The sequence below is a fragment of the Amphiura filiformis genome, chromosome 2 (genome assembly GCF_039555335.1).
Source record: "Amphiura filiformis chromosome 2, Afil_fr2py, whole genome shotgun sequence".
Classification (NCBI taxonomy): domain Eukaryota; kingdom Metazoa; phylum Echinodermata; class Ophiuroidea; order Amphilepidida; family Amphiuridae; genus Amphiura; species Amphiura filiformis.
In genome coordinates, this window is record NC_092629.1 from 17,985,653 (window position 1) to 18,009,116 (window position 23,464).

General features: G+C 36.7%; 1 protein-coding gene across 1 annotated transcript in view; it reads left to right on the forward strand.

Annotated features, from left to right (window-relative positions):
• Positions 1–16,414, forward strand: part of LOC140145951 (receptor-type tyrosine-protein phosphatase kappa-like) — an 83,412-nt gene extending 66,998 nt beyond the window's left edge. Inside the window, 12 exon segments of the mRNA XM_072167689.1 lie at positions 2,825–2,950; positions 4,141–4,313; positions 5,007–5,142; positions 5,449–5,598; positions 7,749–7,848; positions 9,181–9,257; positions 9,769–9,903; positions 11,591–11,722; positions 12,942–13,096; positions 14,807–14,847; positions 14,850–14,941; positions 15,384–16,414. Of these exon segments, the coding sequence (XP_072023790.1) occupies positions 2,825–2,950; positions 4,141–4,313; positions 5,007–5,142; positions 5,449–5,598; positions 7,749–7,848; positions 9,181–9,257; positions 9,769–9,903; positions 11,591–11,722; positions 12,942–13,096; positions 14,807–14,847; positions 14,850–14,941; positions 15,384–15,458 (1,392 nt within the window). The 3' untranslated portion in view covers positions 15,459–16,414.
• The last annotated feature ends 7,050 nt before the right edge of the window (positions 16,415–23,464 follow it).

Sequence of the window (23,464 nt, forward strand, 5' to 3'; positions counted from 1 at the left end):
GGGGCCGCCTCCTTCTTTATGTAAAAAAGATGCCCATTTGAATTATATGCAACAAAATCAGTCACAAAGAAGACATTTTTATCAAATCACTTGACAAATAAATTTTTGGTAAAAACAAAGTGAGGGAATTCTTGTAGATGAAATGTTCTTTAATGCTTCCAGATACAAATAAACTAAAAGAATTTAAACAGGAATTTTAGTTACAAAAGTCTTTCAACTCAAAATAACATTTAGCATTTTACCTCAGTACTTAGGCATTGAAATGGGCCGAAAAAGGTTTTTTTTTTCATTCATGACATTTTACAAAAATGTTAAAATGCTCCCTCATCATAAAGCTCCCGTAGTCAAGTGGTTAAGGCACAGGTCTAGTAAACCTGAGGTCCTGGGTTCCATTCCAAGATAAACTCACGCAACATATGGGGATAATGCCTTCTGCAATTCTGTGCCAGCTCTCTGGAACCAATTACCTGTAAAACTTCATACTTCACCTAGTCTGGCCACTTTTAAATCTAATCTGAAAACCCATTTATTTCCAAACTAAGTTTTTAATTTTTAATTAAGTTGTACATTTTACTGTAGCTTAAGATGTAGTGTAAGTTGTACTTTTAAGATCATTGTAAAGCGCTTTGTTCATACTTATGCTAAGGCGCTATATAAATTCCATTTATTGTATTGTATTGTGGGATAATTTTTTCTACTTGTCTCCTCTATTATTTGCGACGGCAAACCTGATGAAGAATTTTGTTTATTATATATTAAACTCAGTTTTTAATTAAACAATAGACAATTGTCTTGGGTTATTACAGTTCGGCTGTAATATATTCAATGTTTTGTTTTTCAGGCTCGGCTACGAAGAAAAAGTAGAACAAAGTACCTTTATCCTACTCCGTTGAGTAGATGTACATCAAGGGTAATTTACGCATGGTTACGCATGACCTGGTTGTGACTGTTCAATATTAAGCTTAAGCTAACTGGGGTTCTGCAAGAGAGCAAAAAATAATGTATGCTTTTTTATTTATTGTATGCTTCTTGATGGGTTATTAAATTGTGCATGGTATCGTAGCATGAACAAAACAATCCTGGTTGTTGTGGTTCATTGTTAAGCTTATGCTTGGGTTCTGTGAATGCAAATTATTTAAAGGAAGTCTCTGGCAATCACATCATCATGCCTTATATATGCTAGGAAAATTATTAAGCATGAATCACATGGTTTTATTTTAAACAAACTCATGTTGACCAAAAAAACAATTAAAAAAACAGCCCTAGACTATTTGCGTGCTGGAATTTTGAATATCGAATGTTGAGAGAGGACTGTTTTGATTGTTTTTTTATGGTCAATATGAGTTTGTTTTAAATAAAAGCATGTGATTTATGCTTGATAATTATTTTTCTAACAAAGAAGGCAGCTTGAGCAAACAAATCCTGGTTGCGATGGTTCAATCTTAAGCTAATTAGGGTTATGTAAAGGAGTGAACATTCTGTAATAAATAACATTCTTGCTAGTGCTCTATGGATGATTTGGAAGCATGAACAAAACACTCCTCCTGGTTGCTATGGTTCAGTGCTAAGCTGAAGCTAATTGGGGTTCTGTAAAAGAGCAAAAATGGATAGCTGTGACCCAAATACAGAGGATTCATTTACCGTGCATGATCTGGACGCATGAACAAAACCCTCTTACTATGGTGGTTTATTGTAAGCCAAGCAAGGTCTGCTGAGTGAATTTCTTAAGCATGACAATGGAAAGGATTGCATATGCTTATGGAAGGATTAGGTGATACAAAAGAAACCCACAGGCCCGACCGACCTTGACTTTGTTTGGGAGATTTTTTAAATTTGTTACTTTGCTCATATCATACAAAATCAGCCTTTTTTTGGCCATTTAGTTTCCAAATATTTCTTAGATTCTTAATTTTCGACACCGATAGACCCCTAGTTTTGTACGCTGGTGGGCACAGGTACGTCACTTTCATATTCGAGTATGAAAGGTGTTCTTGATATATCTCTTGATATTTTGAAAAAAAATATCCATTGGAGCCTATGGCTAGCACACAGGACATGTATCCAAAACAAAGGGGCCATTTTGAACTTTCAAGCAATGTGTAATCTTTCTGGTGTTTTATTTTGAACTTCGCATTCATTTTGGAAAGCAATAAAATGGTACTGCAAGTGTCATACGATGTGGGCCAGATTGCCGACCACCAAATGTTGAATACCTTTTGAAACATCTAAATGGCACTAATTGAAAATTAATCTTTCTGGTATTTTATTCTGAACTTTTCATTCATTTTGGAAAATAATAAGATGGTACCTAAAGTGTCACAAGAAGTGAACCAGATTGCCAGCCAGTCAGCCACAAAAATGTCGGTCACTTTTTGAAATATCAAAATTAGTGATAATGTTTGAAATTAAGCCAAAACAAATGGACCATTTTGAATTTTAGATGTGTAATGCTAATAATTGATAACTAGTCTTTGTGGTGTTTTGAACTTCACATTCATTTTGGTAACAAAAATGGTACTGAAACTGTCACAAGAAGTGAACCAGATTGCCAGTCATGAAAATGTTGGTCACTTTTTATACCTTGTTCAACCCATAAGTGGCAAAAAAAAAAGAAAAGAATTGTGTGAAATATGTGGATTTAGGATAGGATATTTGACTAAGAACATGTTAGTTGTTCAGCCTCGGCCTTAAAAGGCCATTCTCAGTGAACTTTTCCAAACCGTGTTGATGGGTTTTGAGCGAAAATATCTCACAATCTTATAAATATATCATTGTTGATATCACATTAGTAATTCTTGAATGAATGCTATTTATTAAATTTCAGGAAAAATGCAGGAAATATTGGCCAGAGTTGGAAGGACATTCAGAAGTGTTTGGCAATTTACAAGTAACTTTGTTAGATACCGAATACTTCAGTGATTATTCAATACGCTCACTAAGAGTACAACAGGTATGTATCTGTGCATGTTACAGAGCCTCTGATTGGCTAAATACATGATATGATCAGCTCAGTAACCAATCAAAAAAGAGCTTTTAGATCTCTTGGTACTTTTAAGCTTTATAGCTTGTCAGCCCTACTGATTATTCTTACCATATATCTGATACATGATATAGTCCTCTTTGTAACCAATCAAAGTCGTTCTTAGAGGCCGAGTTCCCATAGGGTTTATCCTGAAGATGGTTTGCCTAGTACTAGTAAATGGGTTATTACAATTGAAAAACATGACTAAATAATCTTCCACAGGGAGCGAGGATTTCAAATGGGGTTACCTGAATGGGTACGGCTCCAGTTGAGATCTACACCCCCTGTGTGGGAGATTAAGTTTATGTATTCCATAGGGGTTATATCAATATGATAATGATGTAGCATTTGCTCAATCACATACATTTGAAAAAAATCCATGCATGTTAGGTATATGTGCTCCCTCAATTTCCCTAGTAAAAAACATTCCTGAAAAAAAAAGTATTAGAAGAAATGTTTAAAAAATGAACACTAATACAAAAAATGTTGTTGTAGTGTTTTTGCATTATACAATGTTTTAAAAATGTTTCATGACCATTAATAAACCTAGAATATCTGCAATTGTGTTTTAAAAACAATAGGGCATCTTGGAACCAAAAATTGTTAAGGACCCCAGGCTGCTAGTCGCTGTGCTCGAATTCGATTGCAAATCAAGGGAAAATTACAAGAATTATAGATGAGTTGACCTCAATGTTTATCAACAAAGGCAAGGGACCGGTATATTGATATGCTTGAGTGAGTCCCATGCAACCACTGCACTGTTCAATAGCCTCATTGTGATGTGGCGGGTTTTTTAAAAGCACAAGCCCTGAACAAAATATGATGCGCGCACAATGGAAATTGTGATGATGCGTGCGCATACTGCCAGGCATTGACGTCAGAAGTCAACTCATCTATACAGTGAATTTGTCTGTGATTCTCGCGCAACCTGGACTCTATTTTGGTGTTACCTTAAGCCTATATAGAATATCTGCTTGTTTAAAAAACAATAGGAAATGGCCTCTAAGCGCATCCACACCGTTAGATGCTCCACTTTTAAATTCCTTGTGCCAGGCCTGAAGAAGAGGAAGAACTTGATGTTTTTTGCCAAAACTCATTACTTTTTTTGTTTCGTACAGGTGAATGGAGATGACATCCGTTCCATAAAGCAGTACAGCTTCTTCTCCTGGCCTGATATGGGTGTCCCCTTGTATCCGACCGCAGTCCTACAGTTTGTACGTGCAGTCAAGAATGAATACCATAGACAGCATATACATAATGGAGGCAACTCACCTATACTAGTACACTGCAGGTAGGGAGTGTACCTGTACATCTTGTATACCTATCCCTCAGGTTATATCGATTGCAGACGACAAGTTCCAAATTTTCATCAAAAATTCAAAATATTTCAAAATTGTACATTTTTCATGACAATATTTGGAATCAGCATGAACAATCTATTAAATTTGGAACAAACAAGCCTAGTATTGGTTCAGTGGTTCCTAAGATAGCTCTTGATAGAAAATATCTCAAAACTTGGAATTTTATGTTTAAATCTATGACTAGTAAACAGAGCTTTAATTACTTTGATAATTTATTATTATCTGTACAGGGTGATTTAAAATGATCTGTACCCAAATTCACTATTTTTTCTGCATTTTGGAACAATTTGATGTTAACATATTATCATAATGCAGTGTTGTTTTATCTTTAACAGGAATTTTGAATTTTATCAATTGGTTGTTTCAATCACAAGATATTTCAATTTTAAAAAGCTACCCATTTTCATACCAAACTTTACTTCTTTGCCTACATTTGTTGTTTTTGTGCCTCTCCACATACCATCTAGTCTGTATTTTACCTGTTACCAAGTTGGTATACCTTGCTTTTTTCCTTTCCATAACACAAATACATGCATAATTTAAGATGGCAATTGCTTATTTGCTTTCAGAGCTAAAGATGGACATATTGATATATTTTAATGTATTTTTGCTCCTCTTTTCAGTGCTGGTGTTGGGCGTACAGGTACATTCATCTCAATCTATACCCAGTTAGAAATGATGAAATCTCAGAAGACCATTGATGTCTTCAATTTTGTCAGGAAGATGAGAGAAAGCAGAGTCAACATGGTGCAAACAGCTGTAAGTGGTCCAAATGGGCTATTCCAGTTGAAATCCACACACCCCCTATGGAAGACATGACCTTAATCTTCACAGGGAGTGTATTTTTCAAATCGGGGTTACCTGAATAGGTGACTCCATTTAATATCTTCACCCCTTGTGTGGGAGAACTCCAAAATTCATACATGTATTTCTCAACCTATAAGGGCTTAGAGCAAAATTGTATAATTGATTATGGGAGTGGTCTTTTTCTTGCTCTTTTCTTCAGTTCTGTTTCTTTCTTTTCAGAAGAAATTAATTGTCATTTATTCTCTAATTCATCTACAGGAGCAGTACCAATTTTTATATAATTCGCTTCTAGAGGGCTACCTATCTGGCAACACTGCTATTCCTGTCAATGATTATTCTGAAAGACTGATGAAAATGAAGAGAATTAACAGTAAAACAAGACACACATACATAGAGGAAGAATTCAAGGTAGGTAGGGATAACACAAAATGGGTATCTAGGTATTTGATGTGACCTCATGCTATCTTGCAGTGGTGGCGGAAGCATTAAAATATATGTGACACAATCTGGTCCATGGGGGCCAAAGGTGAGGCGGCAAATTTGAAATTAAGATAAAGACAAAAATATGGAGTAAAAAACAATAGAATACATAAGAAAATAGACATCAAGAAACTTCATACCTTTAGAACAAAGTATGCTAAACCTTTGGTGTTTTCAGTATATGATAGCCTAATGTTTGTATCAGGGGCGGCGCCAGGGTATTTTGATAGGGGGGGGCAAAACAATTTTGGAAATGTGTTATGCGGTAGCGACAGCGCCGGCTGCCGTCGCGCTTCTTGTGACGAGGGTGTCTGAGGGGGATGTGCCCCCTCAGAATTTGAGAAAATTTTCAAAATGAAAGCACAAATGAAGCCATTTGATGCTAGTCTTTGTCAAAGACCTCGCGATCCCAGGGGGGGCGAGCGGCGAAGCCGCGACAGCGAGCGGCGAAGCCGATTATAGGTGGCGCTCCCACTACGGTGCTCCAGGCGGGGTCCAGGCAGAGCCTTGTTGAAAGGCTAATTTGATGCACCTTTTTCGGGTTATTTATTTATTTTCCAACCGCATATTTTTATGGATTTCATTCACGGGCCCGACTTTCAGCCCGCTTGTTTTAGGCATGGACCTACTCAATTAGTAAATCCAGTACCTTTTGGCAACAAAATAAGTTCATAGTACAAATGTGCACGAAATGAAATATGGTGGAAATGTTAAATAAACTCGCGCGAAAAATTGGCACTTTTTAGGCTAAAATGGCCAAATATGAGGTTACTTTGGTCAGAAACCCACAAACAGGCATCAACATTAGGGAATGATTGTATGGACCATCTACCCAGACTACCCTATCAAAATATTGGGGGATTTATACCCCACACCCCGGGACGGATCTACGCCTCTGGTCTTATAAATTGGCACGATACAATTATATGAATGGTGGGGGGTGTCTTAAGGTTGGAAATATTCCAAACTGAAAGCCGTAATCAGGAGCGTGAGCGGGAGGTATATAGTCACCCCTATGATCACTATTGAAAAGCCGAAAACTGTCCACTTTGCGAGCGTAGCGATCGAAAAAACCCTGTTTTTATGCTTTTTCAGTCAGAAAAGGACAACATTTGCCCATTCAGCGAGTGTAGCGAGCGAAAAAACTAGGTTCTTTATGCTTTCTTGGTCAAAATTTAGGAAAAGGTCCAAAACAGGTCCACTTTTTCAAAATTAGCCCCAATAAATCCTGGCTACGCCCCTGGCCGGCCGTAATGAAGCCAATTGCTTATTTATATTGGTGCATAATTTTTACACTATTTCTGAGAGAGGTGTTCTAGTATAGGTTTCGGATATAAACAATGTGACGAAACCCCGTAAAAGTTGTGTGATATATCAGACTGAAAGAAGGCCTAAACTTATTTAAATGATTAATTGCTGGCATGACACAGACTTGCATGTGTTGCCGCGCCAGGAAAGTGACGTAGCCAGGATTTTTCCTGTAGGCCTAAGTAGTTGGGAGAAAAGGCAAGAGAAGCCATGTGACTTTTATGGGGGAAAATTTGCCAAAAATGAGCCCAAAATATAAAAACCAACATTCCACAAGGGGCAAGATGTCCGAAGGGGAGCTTCCTCCTTCTAACCATGGCCAGGGAGGGGAATGGCTCCTTTTCTTCTTCTCCCTCCTCTCTTTCTCTCCCCTCTCTTTTCTCTCTCCTTCTCTTTCTCTTTTTCCTTCCTTTTACCTCTTTTTTGAAAATCATAGGGGGGGCAATTGCCCCCCTTGCCCCCCCTGTGGCGCCGCCGCTGGTTTGTATAAGGTAATAATAATAGTAAGTCAATTTTCAAAATGCCTCCTTTGGCCCCCATTGACCAGATCGTGTCACATTAGGGGTTGGGGGCGAGCATATTTTGTTCGGTTTTACTTGGACTTTTTGCACACACATAATCAAAGTTAATCACCTACAACCAGATTTTATTTGGAAATGTTTTCCGAGTAGACATTGTACCCCTAACCCCTTCCCTCTGATGACTTCACGACCCTTCTCTCTTTTGATACATATGGTAATGTCTGTGATATTTTCAATTTTTTGTTTCAGACGCTCAAAAGTATATCTCCATTGCCAGATGCTGAGATGTTTAGGGGTGGTAGACTACCAGAGAATGACAATAAGAATAGATATCCAAATATACTGCCAAGTAAGTCATACTGGGCTGTTCCAGTTGAAGTCCATATACCCCCTATGGAAGGTAGGACCTTATTCGCCTACACAGGGGGTGTAGATTTCAAATGGAGTCACCATTCATCAGGTTGTCTCATTTGAAATTCACACTCCCTGTGTGGGAGATTAAGGACATTTGTCTTCCACAGGGTGTATGAATTTAAACTAGAATCATTTCATTCTTATTTAACCTGGGTTGACCTTTCAATAAAAGCATGGCTAATGGTTAGGCTTCATAAGCCATCAGGCGTTAGCCCAATTAGTCATATATACCAGTGCTTACAATTTCACATTGTACATCACTTTGAAAGATAAAGCAATAAAATAGATCCACATTGGTAGGGCTAGCCTGCTGACTTAAGAAGCCTGACCACTAGCCAAGCTTTGAGAAATTGGACCTAAAGCGCTCCACAGACTCCAGTATTATGCGTACAATATTGTATGCAACATAATTATCACGTTATTTAATCTATTGCCATTCTATTTCAGTAATGTTTAAGTTCTAACGAATGTTTGATGACCGAAAAATCGATAATATGTTACATGTAATATCTAGTAGAAATATATTATCAATTTTACGTCATCAAACATTCGTTAGAACTTAAACATTGCTGGAAATAGAATGGCAATAGATTAAACAACGTAGATATGTTGCATACAATATTGTACGTACAATAAAAAGTCTGAATACTGCTTAAAGGTTTAGTGAAATGGATCTCCAGTTGTGTATGTGTAAAATCAATATTGGTGATTATCTGCTCTATCCAATACTGCAATTGAAATGTGGACAGATGCATTTGGATGACAAAGATCTTGCAATCAGGGTAATTTCTAGCTGTATGTACACTGCCCTGGACATCATTCGAAACAGTGTTCACCTACAGTGCATATGTGCTCCAACAAATCCCGGGAACAAGTCACCAGACATGTTTTTGAGCTATAGGTCTTTAAAAATGATATTCTCATAAAAAATTTAAATTTTGGAATTCTTAATTTCATGGTATTTTACTTTGGGACTAAGTGGACTCTCAGATCCTTGAAAGTACTTATTCAAAAGAGGTTTATTTAATCAATAAATAACAATTGAACTATGACAATCCTTTTTCAATCCTGTGTAAGGCAGGAAACTAATTGACCCATTACTCAGAATTGCAATTTGACAAAAATATCAAGGTATCATTTCCAAAAAAACGTCAGTGGTTCACTGACAAAATTGTCAGCAAGAAAATTGTAAGATAATTTATTTGGTTTTGAAAAACTCTTCAATACTAACAAAGCGATTTCTTTGTATGTGTTTTTTTTTTTTCAGTGGAAAGAAATCGTCCATTCTTGATAGTTGAGGGCATGACCGGGTCAACCAATTATATCAATGCAGCTTTTGTAGATGTAAGTTAATCAAATAAAGATATACCATTTTCCACCCTGATGTGGCAGTGATGTCAGCGCAATGAAGTAGCTGTTTTGTGCACACATTTATGCAGTGTCTTAAGCTGGTGCGTGTGTATGCCAGAGCTTTGAGCGAACCTTAGCGATTTGAAGCTGTGGCCAGTAAAATGTGCACTAACATCACTGCCACATCAGGGTGAAAACTTGAATGGTATAGTGAAGCTTTAGGGGGGCATGTCAAAATTGATTTGCTCAATGGCCTTAGATTCTATATCAAACTATCTATGATCATTTGGATGACAAATTTGACCTAAAAGTTGCTTTACCGAAATATGCATATGAAAATGTGAAAATTGTATTCAATGGCTCATAAACAAAAATTTCCTGAATCATCCCACAAGAGTGATGCACACTGCAATTGTTGGCCAATTTTGTCTCAAGTGTGCATCTGCTCTCCACCTCCGTCAACCTCTTGTGTATTTCTAATTCTTACTTTCTTCTCATTTCACAGAGCTTCAAGAAGAAAGATGCATTCATCACAACACAAATGCCATTACCCAATACAACAGGTGACATATGGAGAATGGCATGGGATTGGAAATGTCCTGCTATAGTCATGCTGAATGACATAGATGAAGCAGATCAAGTGAGTAATACTGCCCAGTGGTGTAGCCAGGGGGAGAGGGGGCAGCTATACCCTATGTGAGAAGTCTTACTCCCCTCTTGCCCCTATAGGATACTGGCCACCCTGATATTTAAGATTTTAGGCCTTTTTTGTGCTTTTTAGCCCATTTTTGACAATTTTTGTCAAATTTTTCCCCCTTTAAAGTTGCCTTAACCCCCTCTTAAAAAGTCCTGGCTACGCCCCTGCTGCCCTGCCTGGTTGTTCACAAAACATGTACGGAAAAATACTTATGGTATCAGCCTGTGGGTATCATAGATATTAGTTCAAAAAATTAAATGGCAGGTGCACTGATTTTTTTCATTTGTGACCCAATTTAATCCACTCAGACTAATATCGGCAATAATGAAACCGAGATATAGGCAAAAAGAGACGAGAAAAAACTATAAAAACAGAAGAAAATGGACATATAAAAGGTTCATAACTTTGCAACCAAGTATTCAAGGGACCTGGTGATTCAATGTCGGTAAGAGTAGATACCGAGCAAGTTAGTAATGGTAGTAACTCATTTTCCAACATTTCCGACTTTGACCTCAGTGGATCAGATAAGGTCACAACCTCCTTCATATTCATTAATATCAAAAAACCATCGTTGTTATAAAGATATAGGTATTTATAGTTATAGTTATAGTCCTGTGTAGAAGCAGGCACCTCGCACAGAAATATGCAAATGCAAATTTGCGATCATGAATTTGTGTCCGTGCATTGACTTAGATCAGTGCATGAAACACTTATGTTACCACTAATGTTACAAAAGATGTTATTGGTTCATTGTATACCGTTTGTGAATAATAAATGTTATACTACAAAGCCAAGCAAATTAAATTTTCTTATATTTCTAATCACTTGAAATGCAAAACATTGAAATGGAGCATTTCCATGAACTATAATTGTCTTCTTTCATTTACAACCTTGACATTCAGATACATTTCAAATAAGGGTGGGCATCGCCAGGTTTTGTCATATCGCGATATTGTGGCAAAATTTATCACGATATCGACCATGGTGGTAAATTTAAGACCAGAAAACTTGGAACACTGTCCACGTTCAGTCTGATTTTCATGCAATTTTCTACAAAATTAATAATAATAAAATTTTATCAAATGGATTCATGGAAGGAATTCGATACAATTCGCAAGTGCTTCATTATATTTAGAAAGGTAAAATCTGACTACAAACTTGGAATATTATTGCCAAATTGGCAACTGTATTCAGCTTTTATTTGGAAGTTGTTGAGTTTATAGTTTGTTGTGGGGTCATCGAAGGAAGCAGTGAGAGTTATCACATCGCAATGATTAATGTTTTCTCACGATATTGTTGCCTGGCGTGATATTGCACACCTTTAAGGCCCATTCAGTGAAAATAATCAAAATTGTGCTAACATAGCCTGCTAGTGGTTCAGCCAAAAGATGTGTATTTAAGACAAAATAAGGCATTTTACATGTAAGCTGTAATTTATATAATGTCAGTATATAAATTAGCTACATGTATTTGGATGGGGCTTCAATTTCATAAATACTGCTGTTTTTCTTTGTTTTTTGCCAAATTTTTCTTTTTTAAAAATATCTAATGACAATTTGATTGACCTATTCTCAACTTTTAGGCAATTTATAAGCAATTTTATATTTTTTTACACTTTGTTTTTCCACAGACATGTGAACAGTATTGGCCAGATGACTATGGAAGCTTAACATTTGGCCCGCTTGTGGTTGACTCAGTATCCAGCGAATCTAACGACTACTTCATAACTCGAAAATTCAAGTTGACAAATCTACATGAACCGGTATGTATGGCGTTTGTAAGACCACTTACACATTATGTGACCTGCTACCACCAAATTAGCATAAAATTGCAAGTTGGTAGTTTTGAGATGTCCTGACTGGCTGCTGAGTTGATGTTCTTTAGGTCAAGTCAATAGTATGTCTGTATGTCCTTTTTAAATTGGGACACAATGGGCCATTCATAAAGAACATTGGCTTCTACTGGTGCACGGCAAACAAAGAACATCAACTCAGCAACCAGGATGTCTGGAAACTACCAACTTGTGACTTAACGCTCATTTCATGGCAGCAGGTCACATATGAGAGAGAGAGAAATAATTATTCAAAATTTGGTCCTCTTGTGGTCAAGTCATTATTCAATGGGATCTAACGACTACTAACTCATGCTGACAAGTCTGCATGAAGTGGTATGTATGGTGTTTGTGAGACCACCTACACTTATGAGAAAGAGAGATGGGGATAGGGGAGAGAAAGAATTATTTAAACTTTGGTCCTCTTGTGGCCTAGTCATTCCTCATTATCCAGTTAATCTAACTACTACTTCATACCAAGTAACTCAAACAAATTAGCTTACAAATATGAACCAGTGGGTATGGTTTTTACAAATATGAACCAGTGGGTATGGGTTTTACAAATATGAACCAGTGGGTATGGGTTTTACAAAATATGAACCAGTGGGTATGGGTTTTACAAATATGAACCAGTGGGTATGGGTTTTACAAAATATGAACCAGTGGGTATGGGTTTTTTAAAACCACACACACACACACCCCTACTCCCCTTGAGTCATATCCCCTGTGGGTATGGGTTTTTTAAAAACCACACATACCCAAACAGACACAGGTCGAGAGAGAGAGGGATCTTGAGAGAGAGAGCAATAGAGAGAGAGAGCAATATATAGAGAGAGATCAAGAAAGAGGGTGATGTAGCGGGGTAGAAAGACACATTCTAACATTTTACACACATACTAACTGTCAAGCCTGATCTAACTGTGGAGCGCCATGGTCCAGTCTTTGAGCCATAGAGGGGATACAACACACCTCATTTTGCGATACAAAGACCTTCAAATTAATGTACTTGTTTGTTTAAACTCCATGGTTGAAAATCCCACACTTGCAGTTTATACAAGTGGGGTTGGTGTGCCCGTCCTCGCATGTGTATGTTTTAGAAAGACGCTCATTCAATAACATAAACATACCTTTCCTGTGTCTTACCTTCCAGTCGTCCCCTGTGCATATGACTCAATTCCATCTTCAAGGTTGGCCGTCCAATCAGGACAAGCCGGATTCACCACTGTGCCTACTTACTCTATTAGATGCCTTAGAAAACTGGCAGAAAGAGGCCAAGAGCAAGGGACCTGCCATCATACAATGCATGTAAGTTGCTCCTAATGAGTTCCCAGGCCTGCGAGTGGTCAATCACTCGCTAGCATGATGTTAGGCGAGTGGTCTCTGAGTCATTGCCCAGCAAACACAAAAATGTTTTTAAAATATTTTAAACATATTCTATTTTGGGTTTTAGTTTAGATAAAAACGTTTTAATAACATTAAATGTCGGGTCATTATAAAGGTCATGGAAACGTTAATATGGTGACAATCTTGGGGGTATTATGATTCTTGCCGACAGCACGCAGAAACAAATGTAAGAATTCTGCTTGATAATCACACTTTAAAGCATTGTGTCGATCCTTAGACACAAGCACCAACTACTTATGGGTTTAATTCAAGCTGAACACGAATACACCCAATTTTTTGCCCCAAGGTGGCTGTTGAGTCATGGTTCTCTGGTTTTAATTCTGTGGTCAGATCATTGAGTCACTGGGAAAGGTAATTCGTTTATAATGGGTTAACTCCCTGAGCACTACCTGCCAATCTAACATTACCTCTGATTGGTCAATTACATGATATCTTCACCAATCAGAATGGAGCTTTGCAAATAATTCACCCCCATTTTTTTGCATGGTGAAATTATTTTAACAATGTTGCTGATTGGTCCAATTGATAATAAAAACTATTTTTTGGCCAATCGGCAGGTAGTTCTCATGGGGTTATTACCCAGCAAACACAAAACGTTTTCGACATCATTCGCAAAAGGTTATAAAAGGTTGTCAGAAAACGTTTAAATGTCGGGTTATATAAAGGGTACATTAATGGTATAAAACATTTTCATAACATTAGATAACATTTGTTGGTAATTTACTGCACAGCAAACACAAATGTTTTATAGAAAACATTTAAATGTTGGGTTATATAAAGGGTATAAAACGTTTTAATAACATCCCAAAAACATTTTTGAAAACTTGATACAAAAAATTCTAAACAGAATGTTACTTTGGGGTTGAAAAAATATTTTTGCGAAAAATGTTTGCCCAAAATATTTGCAATAACGTTTTAAAAATGCTTTCATGACCTTTATATAACCCGACATTTAAATGTTATTAAAACGTTTTGAAAATAACATCTTAAGAATATTTCTGTGTTTGTTGGGTGCAAATATTTTAACAGTATGTTATTTAAGTGTTGGCAAAATATTTGGCAAAAAATGTTTGCAAAAATAGTTTACAATAGCATTTTGAAAACATTTTTAACATATTGCTGTAGTGTGTTTTCATACAAAACGTTTTAAAACGTTTTCATGACCTTATTATAACCCGACATTTTAATGTTATTAAAACATTTTTACCTAAACCAAAAGCCAAAGTATAACTTATTTAAAAGGTTTTTAAAACGTTTTTGTGTTTGCTGGGTAGGTTAGGGTTAGAGTCAGAGTTAGGATTAGAATCAGGGTCTTGTTTAGGGTTAAAGTTAGGTTTAGTGCTTTATTCTATTTACTAGTATTTATTTGTTCTGTCTTTTAGCCAGGGTAGCCCAATTGGTATGGAGCACATGCTATGCATAGGGGCCCTGGGCTTAGGTTATATGTTAGGGTGAATTTTATGTTAGGGTAAGAATTCAAGTTCATAACTAAGTTATTGGGTTTTAAAATATGCTGATTTGGTAGCTCATTTGCACATTTTTTTTATTAACTTGAAATATTGATGTTGCTGGCTTTCATTCTTACCAAAACTTTACTAAAATCTTTGATAGGAATGGCATTGGCAGGGGCGGAGTGTTCTGTACTATATCAACGGATGCGAGAAGCTTAAACGAGATAACATTGTCGATATCTTCCAGTCTATCAAGAGACTGAGGATGAACCACCCACAGATGGTAGAAACACTGGTAAGTTTAAGTAAGGTAATAAGGTCATGACAGAGCAATGCTCAAAGAAGTCCCATCTTTTTCTCTTTGCGACTTGGTGGGGGCCCGGGGTGGGGGGCACATTATATATTTTGGTTGGTGTTCTCCCTCAGAATTTTGAGGTGGTGGGTCTTTGGAAGCCAATGGCGTACCGGTCTTTTGCAGCTGCAAGCTGTCAAAATCAAAGGTCTTTCAGTGTGCAAGTTTGAGCCTGGGCAGTGCCATCAGTGCAGATGCTTTACCTTTGCTTCTCTTTACCTAGGGGTAAAATTGGGAGCACCGCCCAAAGGTATGAGCTTTCCTTGGGCATTGTATGGCAGCTGACATATTCTAACAATAGCTGAATAAATGTAAAGAGCTTTGATACATGTGAAAGGCACTGTATAAATACCAACATTTTATTTATTTGTTCTTTTATGCACAGGATCAATATACACTGATTTATGAGACGATGCAGGAATTCTTCACACAGTTTGACGACTATGCAAACTTCAGATAAGGGCTGTTTAATATATGAAGTCGGCCATACCCCTGTGGCAGATTTAAGATACATCTTAATTACACAGAGGGAGTATGTTTTTGAAATGGAATTGGCTTGGTTTAATTATTTTGAAACCCATACTCCCTCTATATGGCTTTAACCTTACTCCTCCTGTATGTGGCTTTAACCTGTATCTGAAAGCAATTTGAACAAAATGCTTCAAGTTTTGCCATAGTTGTATATAATTAATTGTTTTATAAATAATAGATACTGAATGTAATTTTATGAAAATATATATTTTTTATGTAATATAATTTGCCCGATATGGGCTGTTCCAGTTCAATTCCACACACTCCTATGGATGACATTACCTTAATCTCCCACACAGGGGTGTAGATTTCAAATGGAGTCACCCATTTAGGTAACCCTATTTGAAATGCACACCCTCTGTTTGGAAGATAAAGATCATGTCTTACATAGGGGGTGTATGGATTTCAACTGTAACAGCCCAATCTTTCCAAATGAGAAGAATTTATTCTCATGAACCAAACAGTTGCAATACATTTAGGCAATGTTTCTATAGATGTAATATGTTTTGTTAAAAGTGATTTGACTGTCTTTCATAGTTTTTTGTGCATTATAATTACAATGTATGTTGGTAACAAATTAGGATTGATAATCATAATTATTGTCGTCTGCATCACATACTGTCATATCTCAAAAGGCTGCCTTGTGTGAGTTTTATTATCATTATTGTATTTCATATTATTATTTTATATTTCAGCATGCTTCTTTCTTTATGAATTGACATGAGATTGTAATACTGCGATAATAACTCAAATTAATATATAATAAAAAAATTCACACAAATCAGGTTTTTGAGATATGATAGTGTGTGAATAAACTGTGATGCAGACAATGATTATATCGAGGGTTGACAAACAGAAGGCCTTAACTCACAAAGGAATCCTTTGTGAGTTAAGGCCTTCTGTTTATCAACCCTCGATATATGTGAACAATCTGCTCCATGGGTGCAAAATCTGTCAATTGAACATGAGGCTGAAAATATATGAATGTAGGAGGAGATATTTAGAGCACCACTTTTGAATATTTTTCATGATTCAACATTGAATAAGTGTAGTGGGGATGGGTGAAATAAAGTGTCCCAAGCTTTTCGCGCAGGATTGCAGGTGGCATATGTTACTGTACATTATACCAAATTAGAGCCCCTCACCTATGGATCTTTCAAGTGCCTTCTGTCTAAAGTACCCCCTTTTCAATGCACAGTTACAATTAAACTCACTAAAATTTGTCGAAATGTCAACAAACAGTCGGGGGAATTGAGACCTGTGCACGCTACTGCTGATCAGAGTATATGAAGTATAACACAACATGCGTAGTGTAGGCGACCGATGGAGTTAGTATAACCTCATCTCTAGGTGGTTATGGTCATTGCCTTATGGTTTACACAATGGGAAAGCAGCCACGCAGTTCAGAGACGGTGACGTTTAAGATTTATTTTAGGATATTGTCACAAGAATTTGGTCCCTGACCTGTAATACATGTATGTGTTCCATCTTTGGTTCACATTGATAACTATGCATAAAGTGCATTTAAACCCATATTGTAACATTTGCTGAGGAGGATGCCCTTAAGGGATCTAAAATGAGCGTTTATTGCGTTTCGACAGTATTTTTTGTGGGACATGAGAGCATCTCAGACCTATCGAATTGCATTCTGAATACTGAAGCATGTCTTTCTGATATCAAATAATTTTAATTTTTGAAAATCACAATATAATACAAATTTTATGACAAATTATAAAAATTGATATTTTTCAAATTTTTGATATATAACAGTCCTCGAAGTAAATTATATAAATCTAATGATATATTCTTAAAGTGTATGTATCAGGAAGGAAAAGCCGACGGTCAATTGAAAATTTTGACATTTCATATTGAAGATATGGATTTTTTCCCAAAAGACCTAATTTTTTTGGTGTTTTGGGAAAAAATCCATATCTTCAATCTGAAAAGGTCAAAATTTTCAATTGATCGCCTTTCATCCCACCTACATACACTTTAAGTATAAATCATCAGATTTATAAAGTTTACTTCAAGTACTGTTAAATATCAAAATATCAATTTTAATGATTTGCCATAAAATGTGTATTAAATTATGTAATTTCAAAAATCAAAATTATTTGATATCAGAATGACATTCTTCGTATTCAGAATGCAATTCGATATGTCTGATGTGCTCTAATGTCCCAAAATAAATACTGTCCAAAATTCATACCCCAGCCCTTAAGTTTTGGCAAAATTCTGATTTCTACATGATTGTAATGTACTATAGGCTTTAGGTGCTGTATCTGTGACAAAAATCCAGTATTTCTAATAAAACGATGTGTTCCATCGTTTTATTCATACAATCAAAATATTAGTCGAACGAATACATGTACATGATGTTGATGATAACACAGTATGGCATAGCATATGTGACAGCAAGAGAAGATTTACAGGCGGTCCCATAATACTAGTGAAACATCCGGGTACACTGTGAATGAACGCCCGTGTGTGCGTAACACTAAAGTGAATCCAACCATGCAAACTCACTTATGATTGGTTAGTATTTTCATTATTGTGTCCATGGTCGTGCGTTCGCGTTTTACTTTAAAATACGGGACAAACTATCGCAGTCGGATCGCGTACAGCTGTTGGCATATACGTTCATTCAATTGGAATTTTTACTTCTATTTCTTGTACCTTTGGACCTTTATTTCTCATTCAAAAGTGGGTCGATAGTAACAAAATAAGCTCATTTAAACAGGGTACCGATGTAATGTTCAGAGATCATCTCAAAACGCTTATCGACCCAAGTTTTGGACATATTTTGAATGTTTGAAATTTCGACTTTGGAACGGGAATCAATAGTAAAGAATGGTGTGATTACTAGACTGGTTCTCAAGTACCCGGGTGTTTCAGTAGTACCATGGGACTGCTTATAAATCTTCTTTGTGTGACGGCTATAACACATTAACAGGACCAACCTCGGTCATGACCAATGGAGTGACACACATTGGCAAAATAGGCGCTGGAATTATATTGCAATTTTCTTTGCTTTACTTCAGTTGTTCAGGTCAAAATAATTAAAAGGGGGCATATCTGACAGTCAAAACGAACATTTGGTGGGAAATAAATACAAATCTATTTTTATGAAAATGTTACAATATGGCTTTAACATAATTTTGTAAAATATACGATTATGACAAAGTAATTATACAATCCATCTTGTTTATTTTATTAAGGCCAAACAAAAAAATGTATGTAAGTGCTTGTACATGTTCATTTTTCTTAGCCCGTACATTTCAGCTGAAACGGCTAATTCATTTTTTATTTCCTGTTTTTTTTCCTCTTTTTGCTGTAAAATCATAAAATTCCAAGAAAATTACTTGATTTGATATACACAAGTGAAAGTTGTACTTCGTTTAGTATGCTCCATTGGAAAAATTGAGTTAGCTCGAAATTCCCCTGGACAAGGAAGTTACCGCTAAGTGTGTCCTTGTAACTGGCACAAAACTCATTTGTGGAATGTCCAGGGTATGTGCTTGAAGCTGCAAAGTCCCTGAATCGTTGTTAAATGGTTTATGGAATGATGTGGGACTTTAGTGGTCAGCAACAACCTGTAAAGTGTGTTCTTGTGTAGCACACTATAAATCACAACACTTTTTTTTAATTGTGTAAATGAATCACAATTTTACGCTGCATACTTTTGAACACTCTCAAATGACATCTTAATTCAAAATAAAATTTTACAAAATCCAGTTAAAAAACATAACAAAAAATGCATTCCACATTCATTCAAAATTGAAACTGCCAAGGGCTTTGAGATATCTGGTTTTTTTTGGCCTAAGGCCACAAAAAGAAAATTATTTGATTGGCGTAACATAAAAAAATTTAGGGTAGGTAGGTCGGGATTTTTTTAAGCTTTTAAAGCTGTAAATTGCATTTGATAAAGAAATTAAATCAAATAAATCAATAATTTTTTTTTTGAAAAACAAAATAAAAAAACAACTTTAGGGTCAGGCCTAATTTTGTGGTTGTTCGGGTTACGCCAATCAAACATTTTTTTTGGCCTAAGCAGGTGGTGTTGCTTAATATTTGTAATTAAAGATGTACATTAGAAAAAAAAAAAAAAAGTAATAGATTTTTTACAAGTAATATAAAGTCAATTTTATATCAAATAATTATATTTTTAAATGTAGAATTGTATATAACATTGTTTTGTTTTTGTTTTTTTATCAGAAGCTGTTTGAGTAAGGGGTACTAAGGGGTTGTATTTGGTTAATAGATTTTGAAACTATCTTAAGGGTAGACACTGTATTGTTGGTCGAAGTAGCCAAAAAATTGATTATCATTATCTAAATCAATCTATTATTAAAAAATAACACTTTGATGTTTTGCAAAAATTCATTCTACAAATCATATATTTTGAAAACTTGCTTGATTTATTGTTGTTAATGATTTATGTACGTTTTACAAAAGTGTTGTTGATTTATATACGTTTTACAAAAGTGTTGTTGTTTGACCCTCTTTACAACAGAATTCAAGAACCATATGATCTACAAAAGTATATCTGTGATATGTAGGCTACACTCGCTATTAAATGATCAATGCAATTTTTGCCATAGCTCACTACCATTCGTTAGATGCTGTGAATTACCAAATCGCAACAGTTTAAAATAGTTGCTAACCTTATCACATCCAAGAAATAAATAACTGAATTCTAAGATGGTTATAACTCTGAACCTATATAAACAGCCAAATTAAAAAGTCGCCACTAGTTGCATCCCCATTTCATCAGAGCCTGATGAGTTCATGGCAAAATAATTTATATAATAATTTTCTATACACTTTCCTTCGAAGGTTGATACCAAATTTGATATCAAAAGCTTAATTATCGTGAGCATAGGAACTGTTGTTTGGAAATTCATGCAATTTAAATAATGACAAATTACGAATTGACCACACAAAAGCCAATGCATGGTATCAGCTTATTATGTGGCCCAAAGCAACCCGTATACAGGAATCATTGTACACTTGCCTGCGTACAATAAAAATTTTGACATGCATGGGTAAACCTAGTCTACTGGAGTAGACCATTTTAATTTATCATACCCCTAATCCCAGACCATGCAAAATTCACCAATCCTGTTCTGATCCAACAGCTAGCTATCCATGAGAAAAGCCGGCAGGGCAGTCACTGGGGATGTGGATGTGTTGTATTTTATGCATGGAATTGTATGAATTGTTTTAAAAAAAGGAATGCAGAGCAGTCTAGGGTAAACCTTTAATGACAATGAAATTAGACCTCTCAAATGCGTGTAGATGTGTAGATGTTGATTAACCTGCCGGCCTATTCAGGCGACGTAATTCTTGGCACTCACGCTAGCTCCACCGTGTGATATAACTCCCTATATCATTTTTAAATTTTTAAATTTCCAAACAACGGTTCCTATGCTCACGATTATTTAATTTTTGATATCAAATTTGGTATCAACCTTCGATTTCGAAGGAAAGTGTATAGAAAATTATTATATAAATTATTTTGCCATAAACTCATCAGGGACTGATTAAATGGGGATGCAACTAGTGGCGACTTTTTAATTTGGCTGTGTTTAAATAAAAGCAATAAAACTGATATGAACATTTATTTGGGGACAATCTACCGACAAGTCTTGTCAGGTATTGACCAGACTCCATACAAGTCCATACAAAGCGCAGTAGAAAGTGGAGACAATCTACCTACGATAGATTCTTCAGGACTTGAAGAAGCTCCATACAAAGCATTCATTTCCCATTAAGAGCGCAGTAGAAAGTGGATACAATCTACCCTCAAGGCTCGTCAGGTATTGACCAGACTCCATACAAGTCCATACAAAGCGCAGTAGAAAGTGCAGACAATCTACCTACGATAGATTCCTCAGGACTTGAAGAAGCTCCATACAAAGCATTCATTTCCCATTAAGAGCGCAGTAGAAAGTGGAGACAATCTACCGACAAGTCTCGTCAGGTATTGACCAGACTCCATACAAGTCCATACAAAGCGTAGTAGAAAGTGCAGACAATCTACCTACGAGAGATTCCTCAGGATTTGAAGAAGCTCCATACAAAGCATTCATTTCCCATTAAGAGCGCAGTAGAAAGTGGAGACAATCTACCGACAAGTCTCGTCAGGTATTGACCAGACTCCATACAAGTCCATACAAAGCGCAGTAGAAAGTGGAAACAATCTACCTACGTGAGATTCCTCAGGATTTGAAGAAACTCCATACAAAGCTTTATTTCCCATTAAGAGCGCAGTTGAAAGTGGGGACAATCTACCGACAAGTCTCGTCAGGTATTGACCAGACTCCATACAAGTCCATACAAAGCGCAGTAGAAAGTGGAGACAATCTACCTATGAGAGATTCCTCAGGATTTGAAGAAACTCCATACAAAGCATTTGTTTTCCATTAAGAGCGCAGTAGAAAGTGGAGACAATCTAACGACAAGTCTCGTCAGGTATTGACCAGACTCCATACAAGTCCATACAAAGCGCAGTAGAAAGTGGAGACAATCTAACTACGAGAGATTCCTCAGGATTTGAAGAAACTCCATACAAAGCATTCATTTCCCATTAAGAGCGCAGTAGAACGTGGAGACAATCTACCACCAAGTCTCGTCAGGTATTGACCAGACTCCATACAAGTCCATACAAAGCGCAGTAGAAAGTGCAGACAATCTACCTACGATAGATTCCTCAGGACTTGAAGAAGCTCCATACAAAGCATTCATTTCCCATTAAGAGCGCAGTAGAAAGTGGAGACAATCTACCGACAAGTCTCGTCAGGTATTGACCAGACTCCATACAAGTCCATACAAAGCGTAGTAGAAAGTGCAGACAATCTACCTACGAGAGATTCCTCAGGATTTGAAGAAACTCCATACAAAGCATTCATTTCCCATTAAGAGCGCAGTAGAAAGTGGAAACAATCTACCAACAAGTCTCGTCAGGTATTGACCAGACTCCATACAAGTCCATACAAAGCGTAGTAGAAAGTGCAGACAATCTACCTACGAGAGATTCCTCAGGATTTGAAGAAACTCCATACAAAGCATTCATTTCCCATTAAGAGCGCAGTAGAAAGTGGAGACAATCTACCGACAAGTCTCGTCAGGTATTGACCAGACTCCATACAAGTCCATACAAAGCGCAGTAGAAAGTGGAAACAATCTACCTACACGTGAGATTCCTCAGGATTTGAAGAAACTCCATACAAAGCTTTATTTCCCATTAAGAGCGCAGTTGAAAGTGGGGACAATCTACCGACAAGTCTCGTCAGGTATTGACCAGACTCCATAACAAGTCCATACAAAGCGCAGTAGAAAGTGGAGACAATCTACCTACGAGAGATTCCTCAGGATTTGAAGAAACTCCATACAAAGCATTCATTTCCCATTAAGAGCGCAGTAGAAAGTGGAGACAATCTACCAACAAGTCTCGTCAGGTATTGACCAGACTCCATACAAGTCCATACAAAGCGTAGTAGAAAGTGCAGACAATCTACCTACGATAGATTCCTCAGGACTTGAAGAAGCTCCATACAAAGCATTCATTTCCCATTAAGAGCGCAGTAGAAAGTGGAGACAATCTACCGACAAGTCTCGTCAGGTATTGACCAGACTCCATACAAGTCCATACAAAGCGCAGTAGAAAGTGCAGACAATCTACCTACGAGAGATTCCTCAGGATTTGAAGAAACTCCATACAAAGCATTCATTTCCCATTAAGAGTGCAGTAGAAAGTGGAGACAATCTACCAACAAGTCTCGTCAGGTATTGACCAGACTCCATACAAGTCCATACAAAGCGCAGTAGAAAGTGCAGACAATTTACCTCACGATAGATTCCTCAGGACTTGAAGAAGCTCCATACAAAGCATTCATTTCCCATTAAGAGCGCAGTAGAAAGTGGAGACAATCT